We start from the raw sequence: 19,098 nt of genomic DNA, 5'->3' as shown, positions 1-19,098 counted from the left end.
CTAAGTCCTCCTTTTATGCCCTGCCGGCACTGCTTCCGGCCATCATTAAGCCCTGTTCAGAGTCCACTCAATGTGGACTTACTAGTTCGAACTAGCAAAACGCTAGTTCGAACTAGTTTTTAGTTCTAGATGCGTTAGTTCGAACTAGCTTAGTTCGAATTAACTAATTCGAACTAAGTTAGTTCGAACTAGCGCTGTAGTGTAGACGTACCCCGAGGGACTGGATTAGGTGGGCTAATGAACCAAGAGGTCCACTTTCTTACTGGCATGGCCACCTCCCTGTGGTCACTCTGTAGTGCAAATGTTGCCACAATCACTTCTCCCCGGTGGTCATTGTGGAGCATAACGGTCCCTGCTCTTGGACCATTCGCTTTCCATGCAATAGCAAACAATTGGTTTCCAGTCACATCCCTTATTCTTGGCACAGTCAAACCCTGGCCATGCTTTAAGATGGGGTCAGAGGAAGCTGCCTACCAAATGTGATGGTCCTAGCTCTTATTATTCAGGAGGAGTTCATAAAAAAAACAGGCTCATAGATGGGTGGGTGGACTCATGGATAGACAGACAAACACGCAAATTCTCTAAAATATATTTAGTTGCATGCCTTCTTGTTAGTTCCTTTCGGGATCTGAATGGGGGGATGCTGTCCTCGTTCAATCCTTGCTGAAGATCCTTGCAGACTGAATTCTGGGTCTCCAGCTGCTTTTCAATTGGACGTTTTTTTAAGGCACGGAAAAAGGGCAATGAAGTAAAGTCTGGCCCACCCAACGTTACACTTGTTTCCTGTTGTCACATAGATTTCAACTCCGAGATCCTAGATGACCAACTCTTAAAGGTGTATTTACCCAATTTCTCACGAAACTCTTTGGACTGCAATCCATAAATGTAAGGGTTGAGCATGGAAGGGATGAGCAGATAGAGGTTGGCCAAGATGACATGAGTGTGGCGAGCGATGCCCTGACCGAAGCGGTTTGTAATCATGGAGAAGAGGCTGGGAATCCAATGTAATAATAACACACAGACGTGGGCGGTGCATGTGCTTAGGGCTTTTTTGTGAGCTTCTTTGGAAGAGATTCTGAGAACGGCCCTGATGATGAAACCGTAGGACAGGGCAATGAGACTCATGTCTAACGCAATGTTTACAATACCTATCACCAAACCGTACACCCTGATGACGGCGATGTCCCCACAAGAGAGCTTCGCCACAGTCATGCAATCGCAGTAAGTTTGGGGGATAATGCGGTTATCACAGAACAGCAGTTCACTCACTAGCAGGGGCATGGGAAGAATGAAGAGAACAGCTCTTACCAAACCTACAGCCCCTAGCTTAGCTATTTGTGCACTGCTGAGGATGGTGGCGTATTTCAGTGGGTTACATATGGCCACGTAGCGATCAAAGGCCATTGTCACAAGGATAGCTGATTGCGTAAACAGAACCGTGTTAAGGTAGAACATCTGGGTGAGGCAGCCAGCCAGAGTAATGTCTTTCAAATTGAACCAAAATATACACAGGGCTTTTGGCACAACCAAAGTACAAATGGAGATGTCCGTGAACGCCAGCATGCAGAGCAGCAGGTACATCGGCTTGTGCAGGGTCTGCTCTTTGCCTACAACCATCAGAAAAATGAAATTTCCCAACAGGCTGATCACATAGCACAAGGAAAACGGGATGGAAATCCAGCCGTGGGCAGATTCCAGGCCAGGGATGCCTGTTAGGAAGAACGTAAAAGGGTCCGAGGGGGTGAGGTTGAAGCCTGCCATGAGAGAGTTGATGCCGCTATCCGTGTCAGAGATGCTCAAGGTACCTGTGAAGGGAAAGAAGCAGAGTGAGCAAATACTGCTATGAATAATGTGTAGTTATTAACAAGGTAGAAAGGGGCTGGAACACTGGAGACTATAGTCACAGAAGGCACAGAATTATTTAGGGTTTAGACAAGTCCTCAGCAAGAAGTAACAAAGCCAAAGGAATGGGCAGGATGATGGCAGATGAACTTTAATGTCAGCACCTGCAAAATGAACGCCCATTGGAGTAGAAAGCTTGATCTTCTCAAACACCTTATAAGGCTGTAATTTAGCAGTATGAATGTGGGATGACAGGGACCAGGTAGTTTTGGTACACAGCTCTGACACACATTTTTTCAAAGTACAATCTTGGACTGAACCTGAGCAAAGAATTGCGATCCAGGAGGAGTCGGGTGGGAACTCATCCAGAAAATACAAAGCCATGTAGCCAGTCAGTCTATGTTTCACTCTCCTCTACACCCCTCCATGTGGAAATGTCCCTTCATCGGAACAAGATATTGCCAAATTACAGGGGTTAAGGGAATGCCATCAAGAATGATGAAAGGGACAGAGAAACTTAAATGAGGAGAGAGTGTGAAAGATCTGGGGTTGTTACCTTTCAAAGGAATTGAAGTAGACGGTATCTGAGAAAAGTCTATTCAATCATGATTTGTAGAGAATAGATTAGGAATATGTTCTCCCTGACTAATAACTCAAGATCAAGTGGACACTCAATTGAGTTGAATTGTGCAAAAAATAAAATACTAATGTTTTCTTCACTCAATTACTCAAAGCCACCGATCTACTTCCAGCGGAGGGCAACCAAAATGATTAGGGGCTGGAACACATGTCCCATGAGGAGAGGCTAAGGGATTTGGATTTATCTAGTCTGCAGAAGAGAAGAGTGAGGAGGGATTTGATAGCAGCCTTCATCTTCCTGGATGCAGGATAGAGAGAGGTTGTTCTCAGTAGTGACAGATGGCAGAACAATGGTCTTAAGTTACACTGATGGAAGAGGTCTAGGTTGGATATTAGGAAAAAACTATTTCAGTAGGAGGGTGGTGAAGCACTGGAATGGGTTACCTAGGGAGGTGGTGGAATCTCCATCCGTAGAAGTTTTTAAGCCTAAGATTTTAAGTCTGGTTGGGCTGATTTAGTTGGGATTCATCCAGTTCTGGGCAGAGGGCTGGACTCGATGACCTCCTGAAGTCTCTTCCAGCCCTTTGATTCTATGATACTTGCTGCCAAAAGAGATAGCTGAGGCCATGAGCTATATGAGAGAATCAGTTAGGTTTTGGATATTTGCAAGTATAGTGACACTCTCCAGTTAGAGTAAGTGCAGCTAAAAATACTCTGTGAAGCTTATGAGACCCCATATTCCAGGACACAAGCCAATCTCTGTTTGCAATAGTGTGCGCAGATCCAGCACATCGGAGTGGCCAGTTAACAGGTTTCTCAAAGTGGTTTTGCGGACCACTTTGAAAACCACTGTGATGGCGTGACACCCTTCCAATGGGCAAGTCCCTCTGCCATCTCCATATGGCTGGGTTTCTCACACCTCCTTACACTGCAGGCTCTGGTTGTCAGAGAGGAGACCATGGACCAGACGGACCATATGTCTGATCGAAGTTGCAATTACAATAATGCGATGAAGCCAAGTTTCTCCATGGAAACAGACGTAACCATGCAGGGCTAAAAGTTTCTGCTGCGCACAATGGGCATAACAGTGTCTGGGAAAGAGAAGACTGAGAGGGGGCGTGACTGCAGCTTTCAAGTACCTAAAAGATTGTTACCAGGAGGAGGGAGGAATGGATGTTATAACTAGGGACTCCATCTTGGGGATCCTGTTCTTTTCTCACACACAAGTCTGTTTGGAACAAAGACGTTCTACCCTGAGGAAAAGTCATGTCCGCTAGGGGGTGGCATCATCATGGTTTTTCACTCCTCCTGGAAAAAAAACCCAAGGGAAAAAACAGAAAACGCGGAGATAAGATTCTCCTCAGGCAACTTCAACAGGCAACTTCAACATGGCAACTTCCATCTGTTCCCCTCCCCCACTGCCCAGTGCTGCTCGCCTGTCCCTGTACACCCTGGGCCTTTCCACACAACTCTCAGCACTAGTGGCTTTTCTGTGCACACCCCTGCCTGCACCCACACCGAGTACTGCCCGTCTTCACCCCCAGAATTCTCAGGGCTGCTTAGCTGCCCTTCTATAACTCACTCCCTGCCACTTGTCCCTACTGGTCCCACCACTCCCACAACGTCAAGCTTTGCAATACAGTGATCCCTCCCCCCGCTCCAGGACCAAAACTATTTACCAGATCCAGTGACACCACCCACAGAAATACCTCCTCACTCCAGTGGCTGCCTGCACCAGGGAAAAGGGGGACATCAGCCTGACCTGCCAGTCTGGGGGTGAAGTGAACCCCCAACGCAGCTCAGTCTGTGCAGAGAAAGATGAAATGCTAGGCCTGGAAGGAAGGAGAGAGGACATGGAGAAGAAAAAGCACTAGCATGAATAAAGCTCATGGTCAGTGTAGATGAGGTTGTATAGCTAAGTCCCTGTGTGAGCATTGAGGTTGAAGCCTTGGCTCTGGTGGGAATTTTGCCCTTGATTTCAATGGGACCAGATTTACGTTTCGGCTACGTCTACACTGGCATGAATTTCCGGAAATGCTTAAAACGGAACAGTTTTCCGTTATAAGTATTTCCGGAAAAAGAGCGTCTACATTGGCAGGATGCTTTTCCGGAAAAGCCCTTTTTCCAGAAAAGTATCTGTAGCCAATGTAGACGCGCTATTCCGGAAAAAAGCCCCGATTGTCATTTTCGCGATCGGGGCTTTTTTGCGGAAAAGACTACTGTGCTGTCTACACTGGCCCTTTTCCGGAACAGTTTTCTGGAAAAAAGGACTTTTGCCCGAGCTTGAGCAGCATAGTTTTTCTGGAAAAGCAGCTGATTTCTTACAGTAGATCGTCAGTGCTTTTCCGGAAATTCAAGGGGCCAGTGTAGACAGGTCGCAGCTTACTCCGGAAAAGCGGCTGATTTTCCGGAATAAGTGGCCCAGTGTAGACACAGCCTTCATGTTTATCTTTCGGCTCCAAGCTGCAATGATCAAAGCCTCCATAGGGCAGCTGAAAGAGACCGAAGAAAACCCTGAGTTTCTAGGGCGTCCTGAGACTGGGATTCGAAATCCCATTGGCCCTGGTTTTGCTCTCAGGGAGGCCAGTGTCCGTCTGGGATGACCCAGAGAAGGGAAAACAGGAGAACACAATCAGGCCAGAATGGTGCCCATTCTCTGGCATCTCACACACCCCCCTTCAGATTCTTGGGCTGCACTTCTGAACATGGCAGGTAAGCCGATGAATTTAAAACTGGAGAGAACCAGGGAAATTCCTCGCCACCGTGAAAAGGAAGTGACCCGGAGACATAGAAGGACTCAGTAGGAAGCTAGGGACTGATATTTTCATGTAATATTTGTCTGAATTATTTTGAATACCTTTAAAGTTCCAATTTAAGGAAGCAAACCCTGTAGTTTTTCTGCCAATACTAAACAGTTCAAATCTCTCCTGTTGATTTCCTACCTCAGGCAGTCCTTGGCTGAAAACTTCCCAATACCTAAGCGCTGGCTTTGTGGCAGAAAGAGACACTCACTGAAATCCTGGCCAGCAGAGGGGAAATCTCCTCCCGGCGACAGGAAAGCAGGGCCCTGAGAATCGGCGTAGGAATCTCACATAACGGAACCTGAGTGCACTTTCCAGCCACCTTTATAATTGCTCAGCACAGTCCCTGCCTCCTCTGCCATTGGCAGCGCTCCCAGACATTTCCCTCGGCTCCATGAGCATCGGAAGGAGCAGAAAATAGACCCTACAGAATGATAGCTTGAGAGAGTCCCCTGGGAGTGAATGAATGATCTGCTAACACCAGGGACTCAGATGGTCAAGGCAAACTCAGTCTTGTAGACTGTTCAGAGTAGCAATTGATGATAGCTTGTGTGTGTGTGTGTGTGTGTGTGTGTGTGTGTGTGTAATGTACTGCCTTCTTCACTATGTTTGGTGATGGTAACCCAAGATGTAAGACCAAAAACTTCATTCAATTGACTGGAGGTGAATCTTGATGCACACCCCCATTGCAATTGCATTATCCAGCCTACTAGCTTCTGAAAAATCACTTAATCACTTGCACCCTGTTTACACCAAATAACATGAACCTGAATTCATGTAAGTCAAAGGACAGGGAGAATCCTTCTTCTCCTGCCATGAAAGGTATTTTCCAGTAGCCACCTGTATGGAAAAAAAATTGGATCTGCCAGCTCCCAGTTGTTCTAATACTTTGTCTACTCTGTGCATTTGGCAAGCATCACATTTCAATGCTGTGTTGATCTTCCGGAAATCAATGCACACATGGACTGTGGAACAAGCACCACCTACACTGTCTCCAACTGGTGTTGTTCTAAGCTGCTCTTAAAAATCTCCAACGATGGAGATTCTACAACCTCTCTATGCAATATATTGCTGTACTTACCCAACCGGAGAGTTAGGAAGATTTTCCTAATGTCCAACCTAAACCTTCCTTGTTGCAATTGAAACCTACTACTTCTTATCCTATCCTCAGGAGTTTAGGTTATCCCTCCCCTTCCTCATAACACCTTTTGTGATTCATGAAAGCTCTTATCAATATTCCACTCACATTTTTCCTTTCCTGACTAAATACGCCCAATTCTTCCAGTCTTTCCTGATAGGTCATGGTTTCTAGACGTGTAATCATTTTGTTGCTTTTCTTCGCAGCTTTTGTAATTTTTCCACATCTTTCTTGAAATGTGGTGCCCAAAATTGGACACAATACACCAGGGGCTGTGTCTAGACTGGCCAGTTTTGCTGGAAAATCAGCCGCTTTTCCGGAAAAACTTGCCAGCTGTCTACACTGGCCGCTTGAATTTCCACAAAAGCACTGACTTCCTATTGTAAGAAATCAGTGCTTTTTGCGGAAATACTATGCTGCTTCCGTTCAGGCAAAAGTCCCTTTTTGCGCAAAACTTTTGCACAAAAGGGCCAGTGTAAACATCCCAGATTTGTTTTCCGCGAAAAAGCCCCAATCGCGAAAATGGCGATTGGGGCTTTTTTGTGGAAAAGCGTGTCTAGATTGGCACAGACGCTTTTCCGCAAAAAGTGCTTTTGCGAAAAAGTATCCATGCCAATCTAGACGCTCTGTTCCAAAAATGCTTTTAACGGAAAAATTTCCATTGAAAGCATTTCCGGAAAATCATGCCAGTCTAAACGTAGCCCAGTTGAGGCCTAAGCAGCGCAGAGTAGAGCGGAAGACTGACTTCTTGTGTCTTGCTTACAACAGTTCTGGGCATGCCTCCTAGAATTCTGTTGGATTTTTCTGGAACAGTGTCACACTCTAGACTCACTGTAGCTTGTGGTTGACTATGACCCTTTGATCTCTTTCCATGGGACTCCTTGCTTGATAGTAATTTCCCATTTTGTATGTGTGCAGCAGATTGTTCCTACGGAAGTGGAGTTGTTTGCCATTTTCCTTCTTCAGTTCCATTCTATTTACCTCAGTCTATTCCTCCAGTTTGTCTGGATCATTTTGCATTATAGTCCTGTCTTCCAAAGAGCTTGCAATCCCTCCCAGCTTGGGGTTTGGAATGGGTCCCCTATGAAGAGAGATTAAAAAGACTTGGACTTAGAAAAGAGGAAACTAAAGGGGAATATGACAGAAGTCTATAAAATCATGATTGACGTGGAAAAAGTGAATAAGGAAATTATTTACTTATTCCCACAATATAAGAACTAGGGCTGTGTCCAGACTCAGGGTTTTTTTCGAAAAAAGTAGCCTTTTTTCGAAAAAACTTTACCTGCGTCTAGACTGCAGCCGTGTTCTTTCAAAATTAAATCGAAAGAACGCGGCTTTTCTTTCGACGGCGGTAAACCTCATTGCACGAGGAAGAACGCCTTCTTTCGAAAGTTCCTCTTTCGAAAGAAGACGTTCTTGAATGTAAGTAGGGCTTCTTCGAAAGAGAGCATCCAGACTCACTGGGTGCTTTCTTTTGAAAAAGCAAGCCGCTTTTTCGAAAGTTCCGTGTGCAGTCTAGACACTCTCTTTCGAAAGAGGCTCTTTCGAAAGATACTTTCGAAAGAACCTCTTTCGAAAGAAGCCTGCAGTCTAGACATAGCCTAGGAGTCACCAAATGAAATTAATAGGGAGCAGGCTTAAAACAAACAAAAGAAGGTTTTCTTCACTCAGCGCACAGTTAACCTGTGGAACCTCTTGCCGGAAGCTGTTGTGAAGAGTAGGATTTTAAAAGGGTTGAAAAAAGAACTAGATATATTCATGGAGGTTTGGTCCATCAATGGCTATTAGCTAGAATGGGTAGGAATGGTGTTCCTGGCCTCTGTTTGTCTGGAAATGAGTGACAGGGGAGGGATCACCTGATGATTACTTGATGTGTTCATTCCCTGTGGGGCATCTGGTATAGGCCACTGTTGGCAGACAGGATACTGGGCTAGATGGATTTTTGGTCTGATCCAGTGTGGCCATTCTTATGTTCTTATTTTCTTAGCCCTCATTTAAGGACAGGCAATCCTCACTATAAATCCAAGATATGTTCCAAAAAACTTAGACTTATAGCAAAACAACTTAAAGCAGGGACTTTTTTCCCCCCTGCTGACTTCCATTTAAGCACATTGGGGGGTTGTTGTTGTTGTTATTTTGTTTGTTTGTTTGTTTTATGCAACTTATAGCCGGGAATTGGAGGACATAGGACTTACAATGCATCAGTTCCTACAAACATCAACGACTTTAACGCGGAACTGATGCATCCTGGGACAACCAATACTGGGGACACCCTGTACATCAGAGCCTGGTTTTACATCTCTGCCCATACTGACTAACAGCCATTGATGGATCAATCCTCCATGAAATTTTGAAACCCTGTTCTAGTCTTGGTCTTCGTAGCATCCTTTGACTAAGAGTTCCAAAATTTGAATGTAAATTCTTTTAAATCTGTTAAGTATTCATTTAATTTGATGACCTCTAGTTCTTGTGTTATAAGAAACAGTAATTAATTCTTCCAATTTACCTTCTCCACACCAGTCATGATTCTGTAAACCTCTATTTTATCACTCCTTACTCATGGCTTTTCCAAGGTGAAATATTTCCATTTTATTAAACTGTCCCGGATTCCCAACCTTCTGTTAATTTTTTGACTCCTGATGCACATTGCGTAGATGTTTTCAGAGCACTGTCCACAATGACTCCAACATCTCTTTCTTGAGTGGCAATGGAGAAAGTTGACCCAGTCATTTTAGAACATTGAATTTCATCTGCCTTTTGTTGTCAAGTTAACCAATTCCGTGGGATCCTTTGTGACTGTTTGCAGTCTCCTTTGGAATGAGCTATTTGCAGTTGTTTTGAATCAGCTGCAAACTTTGCCACCTTATGGTTCAGTCCTTTCCCAAGGTCTTAAAGGCAGAACTGAGAAGGTGGGACATGAACCTGATTGGGGGTAGATACTTGGGAGAAGAACCCTGCCACCGAGAACTTGAGTGAAGCTGACCCAGGAATGGACAGGAGGCCTTCCACATGTGAGGAACAGACTGAAAACTTTCCTTACATCACAGGGATAGCTCTTTGTAACTTCTACAACTGTATTAAGTTCAAACCAAATATAATTTATTGAACAGCAGCTCTAAGAAAAATAATGAAAATGGGAAAGATTCAAGGGGACATAGAAGCCAACTCTATGGACACATAGACACCCCAACAATTATAGTCTGGTGACCGTCTCCCTGGGCTGGGCCCTCTGTCCATGACCTCACCGTTCTCCACACCTTTGCCCATAAAAGTGCTTGGCTGCTATTTTATTGTGGCATTGCTGACATCCATGATCCTGGCTCTGAACTTGCAGTTTCTCACTGTAGCTCTGGCTATATCTAGACTACATCCCTTTTTCAAAAAAGGGATGCAAATTAGACATATCAAAATTGTTAATGAAGCCGGGATTTAAATCTCCCGCACTTCATTAACATAAAAATGGCTGCCGCTTTTTTTCGGCATGGAGCTTTGCCGAAGAAAAGCGGCAGTCTAGATGCAGATCTTTCGAAAAATAAAGCCTTTTTACGAGAGATAAAGGATCTTTCGAAAAAGGCTTTATTTTTCGAAAGATCTGGATCTAGACTGCCACTTTTCTTCGGCAAAGCTCCGTGCCGAAAAAAAGCGGCAGCCATTTTTATTTTAATGAAGTGCGGGAGATTTAAATCCTGGCTTCATTAACAATTTCGATATGTCTAATTTACATCCCTTTTTCAAAAAAGGGATGTAGTCTAGACATAGGCTCTGTCCTGGTTCCCGATTGGCACAGCTGGTCTATGCCAACCCGGCTCCTTGGTCTCATCTGCTCCAGTGGCAGCTCTCCAGCTCTGCCTCAGCACCATGGCTCTGCCTTCAGCCCAGCTCTGGCTGTTCTGTCTCACTGCCACTGCTCTGCCCTCGTGTTTCTGCCTCCAGCTCAGATTGAGGTGGTTCATAAGGTTTGTCAGATTTTTGGCTGAAATAATAGCCCCAGATCACACAGCAATCACTTTAAATATGTCCAGTCTTGGCGATATTTTTTATTTGCAGATTTCTCTATACCTCAAATAGCAAATAAATATTTATTTAAATACCTAGGACAGATTTGACTAACAAAATGAGAAAGCCAACAGCCCTCTCAGGAGTTTCCCCCACAAACTTATGAGGTGACAATATGAAGAGAGGTTAAAACGACTGGGACTTTTCAGTTTAGAGAAGAGGAGACTGAGGGGAGATATGATAGAGGTATTTAAAATCATGAGTGGTGTGGAGAGGGCCAATAAAGAAAAGTTATTTATTAGTTCCCATAATAGAAGAAGTAGAGGACACCAAATGAAGTTAATGGGTAGCAGGTTTAAAACTAATAAAAGAAAGTTCTTCTTCACCAGACGTGTAGTCAACCTGTGGAACTCCTTGCCAGAGGAGGCTGAGAAGGCTAGGACTATAACAGAGTTTAAAGAGAAGCTAGATAATTTCATGGAGGTTAGATCCATAAAAGGCTATTAGCCAGGGGATAGAAATGGTGTCCCTGGCCTCTGTTTGTCAGAGGCTGGAGAAGGATGGCAGGAGACAAATCACTTGATCATTGTCTTCGGTCCACCCTCTCTGGGGCACCTGGTGCTGGCCACTGTCGGCAGACAGGTTACCAGGCTAGATGGACCTTTGGCCTGACCCAGTACAGCCATTCTTATGTTCTTATGACAATCACATTCAAAATTCCCCCTCCCATTGTTGCACTTCTATTCTGGTTGAGAATTGGAAGGTGATTCAAACAAAGAAAATGATGTTAAAAGTAGCCCTAAAGTAGCCAAAAACATATGTGTTGAAGAGCCATCAGTAACTATAAGATATTAAAAGCTTTAGAGAGGTAGCCAAGTTAGTGTTTAAAGAGCTGCTAGACTATTTGTTGTTTTTAAAGTTTTTCCAGTTACAGACTAACAAAACATGTAGTTGGTATCATGAGCGTTCATGGGTATAACCCACTTGGATTCATCTGAAGAAGTAGATTGTGCCCACAAAAGCTCATGATACCGCCTACATGTTTTGTTAGTCTTTAAGGAGTTGCTATACTATTTTCTGTTTTTTAAGGTTTTATAAAATATTATTATATTTCCATTCAATGGTGGCAGTCACTATCCATATTTTGTGTTGAAATGGCTGGTAAGTGTAAGTCATCATTTAGTTTTTAGTCCAGATTTCCTGAAGGAGTAGACATAAAAAAAGGCAAATTTCACTCACTAAATTACTGTACATTAGACAAGGAAGTTCAATATCACAGTTTCTGTTCTTTGGCTCTCTGAAACTAGATTTTATTTGCCGAAATGATCAAGAACCTTCTTCAGTAAGAACATAAGAATGGGCACACTGGGTCAGACCAAAGGTCTTTCTAGCCCAGTGTCCTATCTGCTGACAGTGGTCAATGCAAGTGCTCCTAGAGGGAATGAACAGAGAGAGACTAATGGAAAGCCAAGTTGTGTCAGAAATCTGCACTATATTCTGGTAGTCAGGGGATTATGGAAAAGACAAGAGAAAAGATGTGTAAGTGGGGTGGCTCACAGGTGACATGAAAGAAGTCAGGAGAGCAGTCCAAAGAGAGGATTCAGCAATAGAGAAATTAGGACTTGGTGAAGGAATCAGAATCATAGAATTCTGGAAACCGGAGGGCCCGTCAAGAGGTCATCGAGTCCAGTCCCCTGCTCTGGGGGACCAGAGCACCGTCTAGATCATCCCTGATAACATGAATGATAACATGCTAATTATCAAGACATTCTTACATTCTGAACTTCCACAAAGGTGAAGCCAAACTGAGTCCCCTTGACTACAGAAGAAGTATCTTTCTATTTCTGGTTTCACATGTTTAAAGTGGGTGGCTCTCCCTGATCATTTTCTGCAGACACATTTCCAAATTTTGCCACGGAGCTCTTTCGTCTGGAATCCATAAATGATGGGATTGAGCACGGAGGGGACGAGGAGATAAACGTTGGCCAAAATGATGTTTACATGGGGAGCGATGTTCTGAGCGAACCGCTGTGATACATTGGAGAAGAAGCTGGGAGTCCAATATAACAGCATCACACAGAGGTGGGCTGTGCAGGTGTTGAGGGCTTTACAAAGAGCTTTTGTGGAGGATAGTCGGAGGACGGCCCTTATGATCAGAATATAGGACAGGGCAATGAGACTCTGGTCTAGCCCTGTGATCAAAATCAGTAACACCAAGCTGTGCGTCCTGTCTAAGGCAGTGTCCCCACAAGACAGCTTCATCACAGCTATGCTATCACAGTACGTGTGGAGGATAATGTGGCCGGAACAGAACGGCAGCCTGCTTAGGAGCAGGGGCATGGGCAGAATGAAAAAAACAGCTCTTATGAAACACACTAGGCCTAGCTTTGCTACCCGTGCATTGCTGAGGATGGTGGTGTATCTCAGAGGGTTACATATGGCAACGTAGCGATCGAAGGCCATTGCCACCAGGACAGCTGATTGCGTAACTAAAACCGTATTAAGAAAGAACATCTGAGTCAGGCAACCCCCCAGTGTAATGTCTTTCAAATTAAACCAAAATATACACAGGGCCTTTGGAACAACACAGGTAGATGTGGAAATGTCCGTGAGTGCCAGCATGGAGAGCAGCAGGTACATTGGCTTGTGCAGAGTCTGATCTTTGCCGACAAGAGCCAGAACCGTGAAATTTCCCAACAGACTGATAATGTAACATACAAAGAACGGGATTGAAATCCACATGTGGGCAGCTTCCAGGCCAGGGATGCCTATAAGGGTGAATGTTGTAGAGTCAGAGAAAGTGAGGTTGAAAGTTGCCATGAGGCGTCTGATGCATCTCAGTCTCAGAAATGCTCAAGGTATCTGTGAAGAGAAATAAGCCCGGAGAGAGGATTACACCTTTTATAACAAATAATTTATATTTATTATCAATCTAGAAGGGGGTGGAGCAGGGAGGTGGCAATATTGACAGAGGTGCCAGGTTATTTAGGGTATAATCAAGTCCAGGGAAGTCCTCAGGAGGAGGTAACCAAGCCAAAGACATGAGCGGCAGAATGGCAGGTGAAATTTGATGTCACTAACTCCTAAGCTTCAGCGGGATAGCTGAGTTAGTCTGTAACAGGAAATACTTAAAAATCAACATATAGTCTAGTAGCACTTTAAAGCCTAACAAAACATGTAGATGGTATCATGAGCTTTCGTGGGCAAAACCTACTTCTTCAGATGATTGGAGTATAATGAGTCCAGATCCAAGGATAAATAAGGGAAGAGTGCGGGGAGAAAGAAAAAGAGAGACAGTGAGTAGATACAATTTAAAAAACAACAACCAGTCCAGCAGCACTCTAAGGACGAACAAAACATATAGATGGTGAGTAGATTGTTCAAGCTAAGAATGATTAGCTCATGATACCATTTACATGTTTTGTTAGTCTTTAAAGTGCTACTAGACTATTGGTTGTTTTTAAACTAACTCCTATGGGTATGTCTACACTACAAAGTTAATTCGAACTAACGGACGTTAGTTCGAATTAACTTTGATAGGCGCTACACTAGCGCTCCGCTAGTTTGAACTTAATTCGAACTAGCGGAGCGCTTAGTTTGAACTAGGTAAACGTCATTGCACGAGGACTAAGCCTAGTTCGAACTTACTAGTTCGAATTAAGGGCTGTGTAGCCACTTAATTCGAACTAGTGGGAGGCTAGCCCTCCCCATCTTTCCCTGGTGTCCACTCTGGGCACCACCAGGGAAACTCGAATGCCCCCCTCCCAGCCCCGGAGCCCTTAAAGGGGCACGGGCTGGCTACGGTGCCCATGCCAGGTGCAAGCCTGCCAGCACCCAGCCAGCAGACCCTGCACCTGGCACGGCTCGAGCCAGCCACCCGATGCCCCCCAGCCCTCCGCCTCTTCCCGGGACCAGGCTGGCGGCTCTCGGGAGCCTGCCCAGGACCGCAAGAGGCGGGCACCCGCCTGGTCTAGTGCAGACATTGTGGACCTCGTCCACAATCTCCGCACTAGGCACAGGAAAGTGGCTGTCTAGGGCAGGATAGCTGCCAGCCTGGCCACCCAGGAGCAGGATTGCATGAAAATCAAGGTGGTCCACTGAGACCCCCGACCCTGAGCCCTGAGCTTACAATGGCCATACTGGGTCAGACCAAAGGTCCATCTAGTCCAGTAGCCTGTCTGCCGACAGCAGCCAACCCTAGGTGGGGATGGACCAAAGACAGTGACCAAGCCATTTGTCTCGTGCCATCCCTCTCCAGCCTTCCACAAACTTTGGGCAGAGACACCATTCCTACCCACTGGCTAATAGCACTCCGTGGACCCAACCTCCATGAATTGATCTAACTTCTCTTTAAACTCTGGTCTAGTTCTAGCCTTCACAGCCTCCTGCAGCAAGGAGTTCCACAGGTTGACTATTTGCTTTGTGAAGAATAACTTTCTGTTACTAGTTTGAAGCCTGCTACCCATTCATTTCCTTTGGTGTCCTCTAGTCCTTCTTTTATGGGAACTAATGGAGAACTTTTCTTTATGCACCCTCTCCACACCACTCATACTTTTAGAGACCTCTATCATATCCCCCCTCTGTCTCCTCTTCTCTACGCTGAAAAGTCCCAGGCTCTTTAGCCTCTCTTCATATGGGACCTGTTCCAAACCCCTGATCATTTTAGTTGCCCTCCCCGCTCCCACCTTCTCTCTTCCCCTCTCCCACCTCCTTTTCCCAGTGTCCCCCAGTTTTGTTCAATAAAGAGAGATTCTATTTTTGAACACACTTGTCCTTTATTTTGTACATCAGGAAGGGGGGCTAGGGAGGGGTAAGTGGAAGGAGGTGAGGGAGGAATGGGGTACGAGCCTCCGATGGGGAGGACTGGGCTGGCTCTGCGGGCTGCTTGGGGTGGAAGTTCTCCTGCAGCCCCCCGATTGTCCCCTCCCCCCGGATGGCAGCCTGTGGCAAGTGCAGCCGGGCTGATGGCCGAGTGCTGTGATGTGCCCAGTGTGGGTACTCCGGGCACTCCAAGCCAGGACTGCTTTGCAAGTGGGGCACCCCTGAGAACTGTCTGTCCGGGGTGGGGGTCGGGTCCCTTTAAGCACAGCTCTCGGCTAGCCTGAGACAGCAGCTCCACGCTCTAAGTCCTAACCTGATGCCCTGCCGGCACTGCTTCCGGCCATCCTTAACCTCTGTTCAGGGTCCACTCAATGTGGACATGCTAGTTCGAATTAGCAAAACGCTAATTCGAACTAGTTTTTAGGTCTAGATGCGCTAATTCGAATTAGCTTAGTTCGAATTAACTAATTCGAACTAAGTTCGTTTGAATTAGCGCTGTAATGTAGACATACCCTAAGTTTGTGTCCATTGGCGTGGAAAACTTGAACGCCTTCAACACCTGATAAGACTCTAATTTAACAGTATGAATTGAGGCCAGGAACGAGGGCATTATGGGACACAGCTCTGTTGAACCCTGTTCACAGTGCAAGCACAGGCAGAGACTAAGCAAAATATTGGGCTCCAGGAGGAGTGGGATGGGAATTCATCCAGAAAATACAATGCCATGAGCTCCGTCGAGCTCAATGTTTCACCGTCCTGTGTATTCTTCTCTTTAGTACTGAGTACCCTTCGGCGGTGGGGTGAGGTAACAGAAGACCCTTTAGGGGTGCATCCTAGAGGGCTGACACAGCCACTGACACTCGTCTTCTTGCATTCTTGGGCTTCTCAGCACCCTCTCCTGCTGGGCCAGCTCCCTGGTCTCCCCCAGATCATCCCTCCCCCTGCCCCGCAAAAAGTAGCACAGACACTGAAACTCTTCAGGTGCAAAGAGAGTGCAGTTTTGGGCCTAGCTTCATGGGATGCCACTCCCCAGATGGGATCAGAACCCCAAATGAATGATTTAGGCAAGCCCTAATCTATGTCTAGACTACGCAGAATTTTCAAAAGAGGATATGCAAATTCTACAGAAATTTGCATCTCTTCTTCTGATCTCACTTTTGAAAGAGGATCTTTCGAAAGTGAAAGTAGTCTGGATGTGGATTTTGGGGGGGAAAAAACCTCCTTTTTTGGAAAAACCTGCTCTTCCTTCAAAAAGGAGGTTTACGTGTTTTTTCCAAAAGTGAGATCGGAGGAAGATATGTAAGTGCTAACAGGCAAGTGCAATAACAACCGGATGACAAAATCCAGCTATTTATCATCTCATGCCTGAAGCATGCTGTAGACACAATACTGGGGATGGTAAATAATGAAGAGGACAGGTCCCTGGTTCGGTGCAATGTGGATTGGTTCTAACGTGAGTCTCATCAAACAATATGCGTCTTAATATAGCCATGCAAATAGCCACATCAAGGAACAAAAAAATGTTGGTGATGATTAAACAATTGCAGACTCCTATGGGAATGCAATCACTCTGAATGCCATTTGTGCACTAAATTGGCTGAATATGAGCTCACAAACTAACCCTGTGGCCAAAACTATCCACGTGACCCCGGCTGACAATAAGGCATATCTCAAGGAGAGGTAGAGAAGATATAGTACCTCCATATTTGACACTGGTCCAACTGCTCCTGGAATCTTGTTTCTAGTTCTTCTGTTCCTGATGGAAGATCGATGTGGATACATTAAAGAGACTCCAGTAAAGATTCACAAGAATTAATAAAAGATTGGAATATCTACCTTATAAGGATAGACGCAAGGATCTCAGACTATTTAATTTCACAGTGATGGCTTAGAGGTAACCTAATAACAGTCTGTAACTACCTCCCCAGGAAACTAATGCTTAATAATAGACTTTTCAGGCTACCATACAGATGTGTAGGAGGATCCAATGGCTCAAATTTGAAGCTGAATAAATTCTGACCGGAAATATGCCCTGGCTGGGTTGATTTAGTTGGGGTTGGTCCTGCTTTGGGCAGGGAGGGCTGGACTTGATGACCTCCTGAGGTCTCTTCCAGCCCTAGGATTTTATGATAAGGCATACATTTTTTTAACAGCCTTAGTAGTTAGGCACTGGGATAATTTATCAGGGATCTGGCTTGATTCTTTAGCACTGAGAATTTTTAAATCAAGGTCGGATGTTGAGATCTTGGAAAAGTTTTGGTGAATAACATTTTACATAGGACAATAGTGTACAGATAAGATCATCACAATAGCCCATTCTGGCCTGGGAATCTACGAGGCATTTTGCCTGCAAGTTGTAGCCTATCAAGTTACTTGCCTACCATGCTAATAAGATGGTTGTGTTAAATTAGATGAATTAGGTCATAGTTTAGAGTTGTAATGCAAAAAAAAAAAATCCGCTAAAGGCTGGCCTGCAGCACTATGTGCCCTGTCTGCCCAATGCCTCAGACTGGAGCACCCGGGGGTGGCATATCTACCTGGACAAAGGGCTACACTCAGAGGAGTGGGAGAAAGGCAGGTGTTGGAAAGCTGCTCTCAGCATTCTCGCAGGCTCTTCGTGTTAGCTTGACTGATGTCTGGTTCAGGTATAATACACTAGGCCATGGGTGGGCAATAATTTTTTTGCCGGGGGCCACTTCAGAAATTTTTGAAGTGGCCCCAGGCCACTCCGGAAAGGGCGGGGCTTCAAGTGGAAGGGGCGGGGCCAGGATACTTCCCTGCTTCCCCACCCACATACTGTGATTGGTCTAGAGATGGGGCAGACTATGAAGTCTTTGCCCCCCTTCCCAAGGTTTCTCCTAGGCGCCCTTGCCCGTGGCGGTGGGAGGAGACTTTACGCGCTCCCACTTCTGCCCCCAGGCCAATCAGGGCTTGGGGGCAGGGGAGTGCAGAAAGTCTCCTTCCACCCTTCCAGAAGCTCATGGTGCTTCTAAGCACTGTGCGCTCCTGGCAGGGCAAAGGAAACTTCGTGCCCTTCCCCCTCCCCCCGCTTCTAGGCCCTAATTGACCTGGGGGAGGTGGAGCGGCAGGTCCTCCGTGGGCCAGATCAACCTACTTGGTGGGCCACATCCAGCCCCTGGAGACTCTTTTGCCCACCCCTGAACTAGGCCTTATGTCTGCCCATTGCAGTTTGTGAAGGCCCACTGAATACTAGCACAGCAGCACTCAACTCCTTGGGGGTGCTTTGCCATTGACGCGCCTGGGCACAGGTCCATGCCCTTTCTTAGTGGGGGCCAGGACATGTTTGTATAGAAGAGTCTAGCAAGAGCCCTAAATTAGTGGTCCTGCTGCTGGTACCTGTCTGTGTGTGTGTGCTACTTCATATGGTGCCCATGCCTGGTAAAAAGCCCGGCCTCCTCCCACACAGCCAACCACAAGCCTTCTGGTGCCATGCACTGACTGGTCTGTGTGGCAGTCCAGATGCCATTAGGTGTACGAGCAGTATGGGTTCAGTACAGCCCAGCCCAAGGGCTGTCTGGTGAATTGGGTTCCCCTGCAGTGCAGTGGTTCCTGCTGTAGGGTATAACAAAACAGTTCAGCCTCTGAATGCACTTTTCAATGAGCGCCATGTCTGCTTTACAGCCAGTTAGAGGGCAGGGTTGCACTTGATTGAAAAAAACACACATAAGCTCACAGTCCAGATCAAGTAATATGGGGCTACATTTTATCTTCAGTCCATGCTGTAACAGGCTGTTTGCAAGATCAGGAGAAACTAATGTAGCAGATTTCTGTGGTTGAGACATGGTCTCACCTAGATATTGATCATAGCTTATTTATGGTTTCCCAGGATTGCAAATACCCTCAAACCCAGCAGGTGCATCAGTATATAAAAGTCCCCAGATAACTGGTTCAGGCTGAGTT

General features: G+C 45.7%; 1 protein-coding gene across 1 annotated transcript; it reads right to left on the bottom strand.

Moving 5' to 3' along the window:
- Positions 1-789: 789 nt before the first annotated feature.
- Positions 790-1,581, bottom strand: LOC102462664 (olfactory receptor 52D1-like). The gene has a single exon (XM_006120155.2). The coding sequence runs from the start codon at positions 1,579-1,581 to the stop codon at positions 790-792; it is 792 nt and encodes a 263-aa protein (XP_006120217.2).
- Between the last annotated feature and the right edge of the window lie 17,517 nt (positions 1,582-19,098).

Source organism: Pelodiscus sinensis, chromosome 1, assembly GCF_049634645.1.
Source record: "Pelodiscus sinensis isolate JC-2024 chromosome 1, ASM4963464v1, whole genome shotgun sequence".
NCBI lineage: Eukaryota > Metazoa > Chordata > Testudines > Trionychidae > Pelodiscus > Pelodiscus sinensis.
Note: the sequence above shows the minus strand (reverse complement) of the source record. Positions and strands in the feature narration are given on the sequence as shown.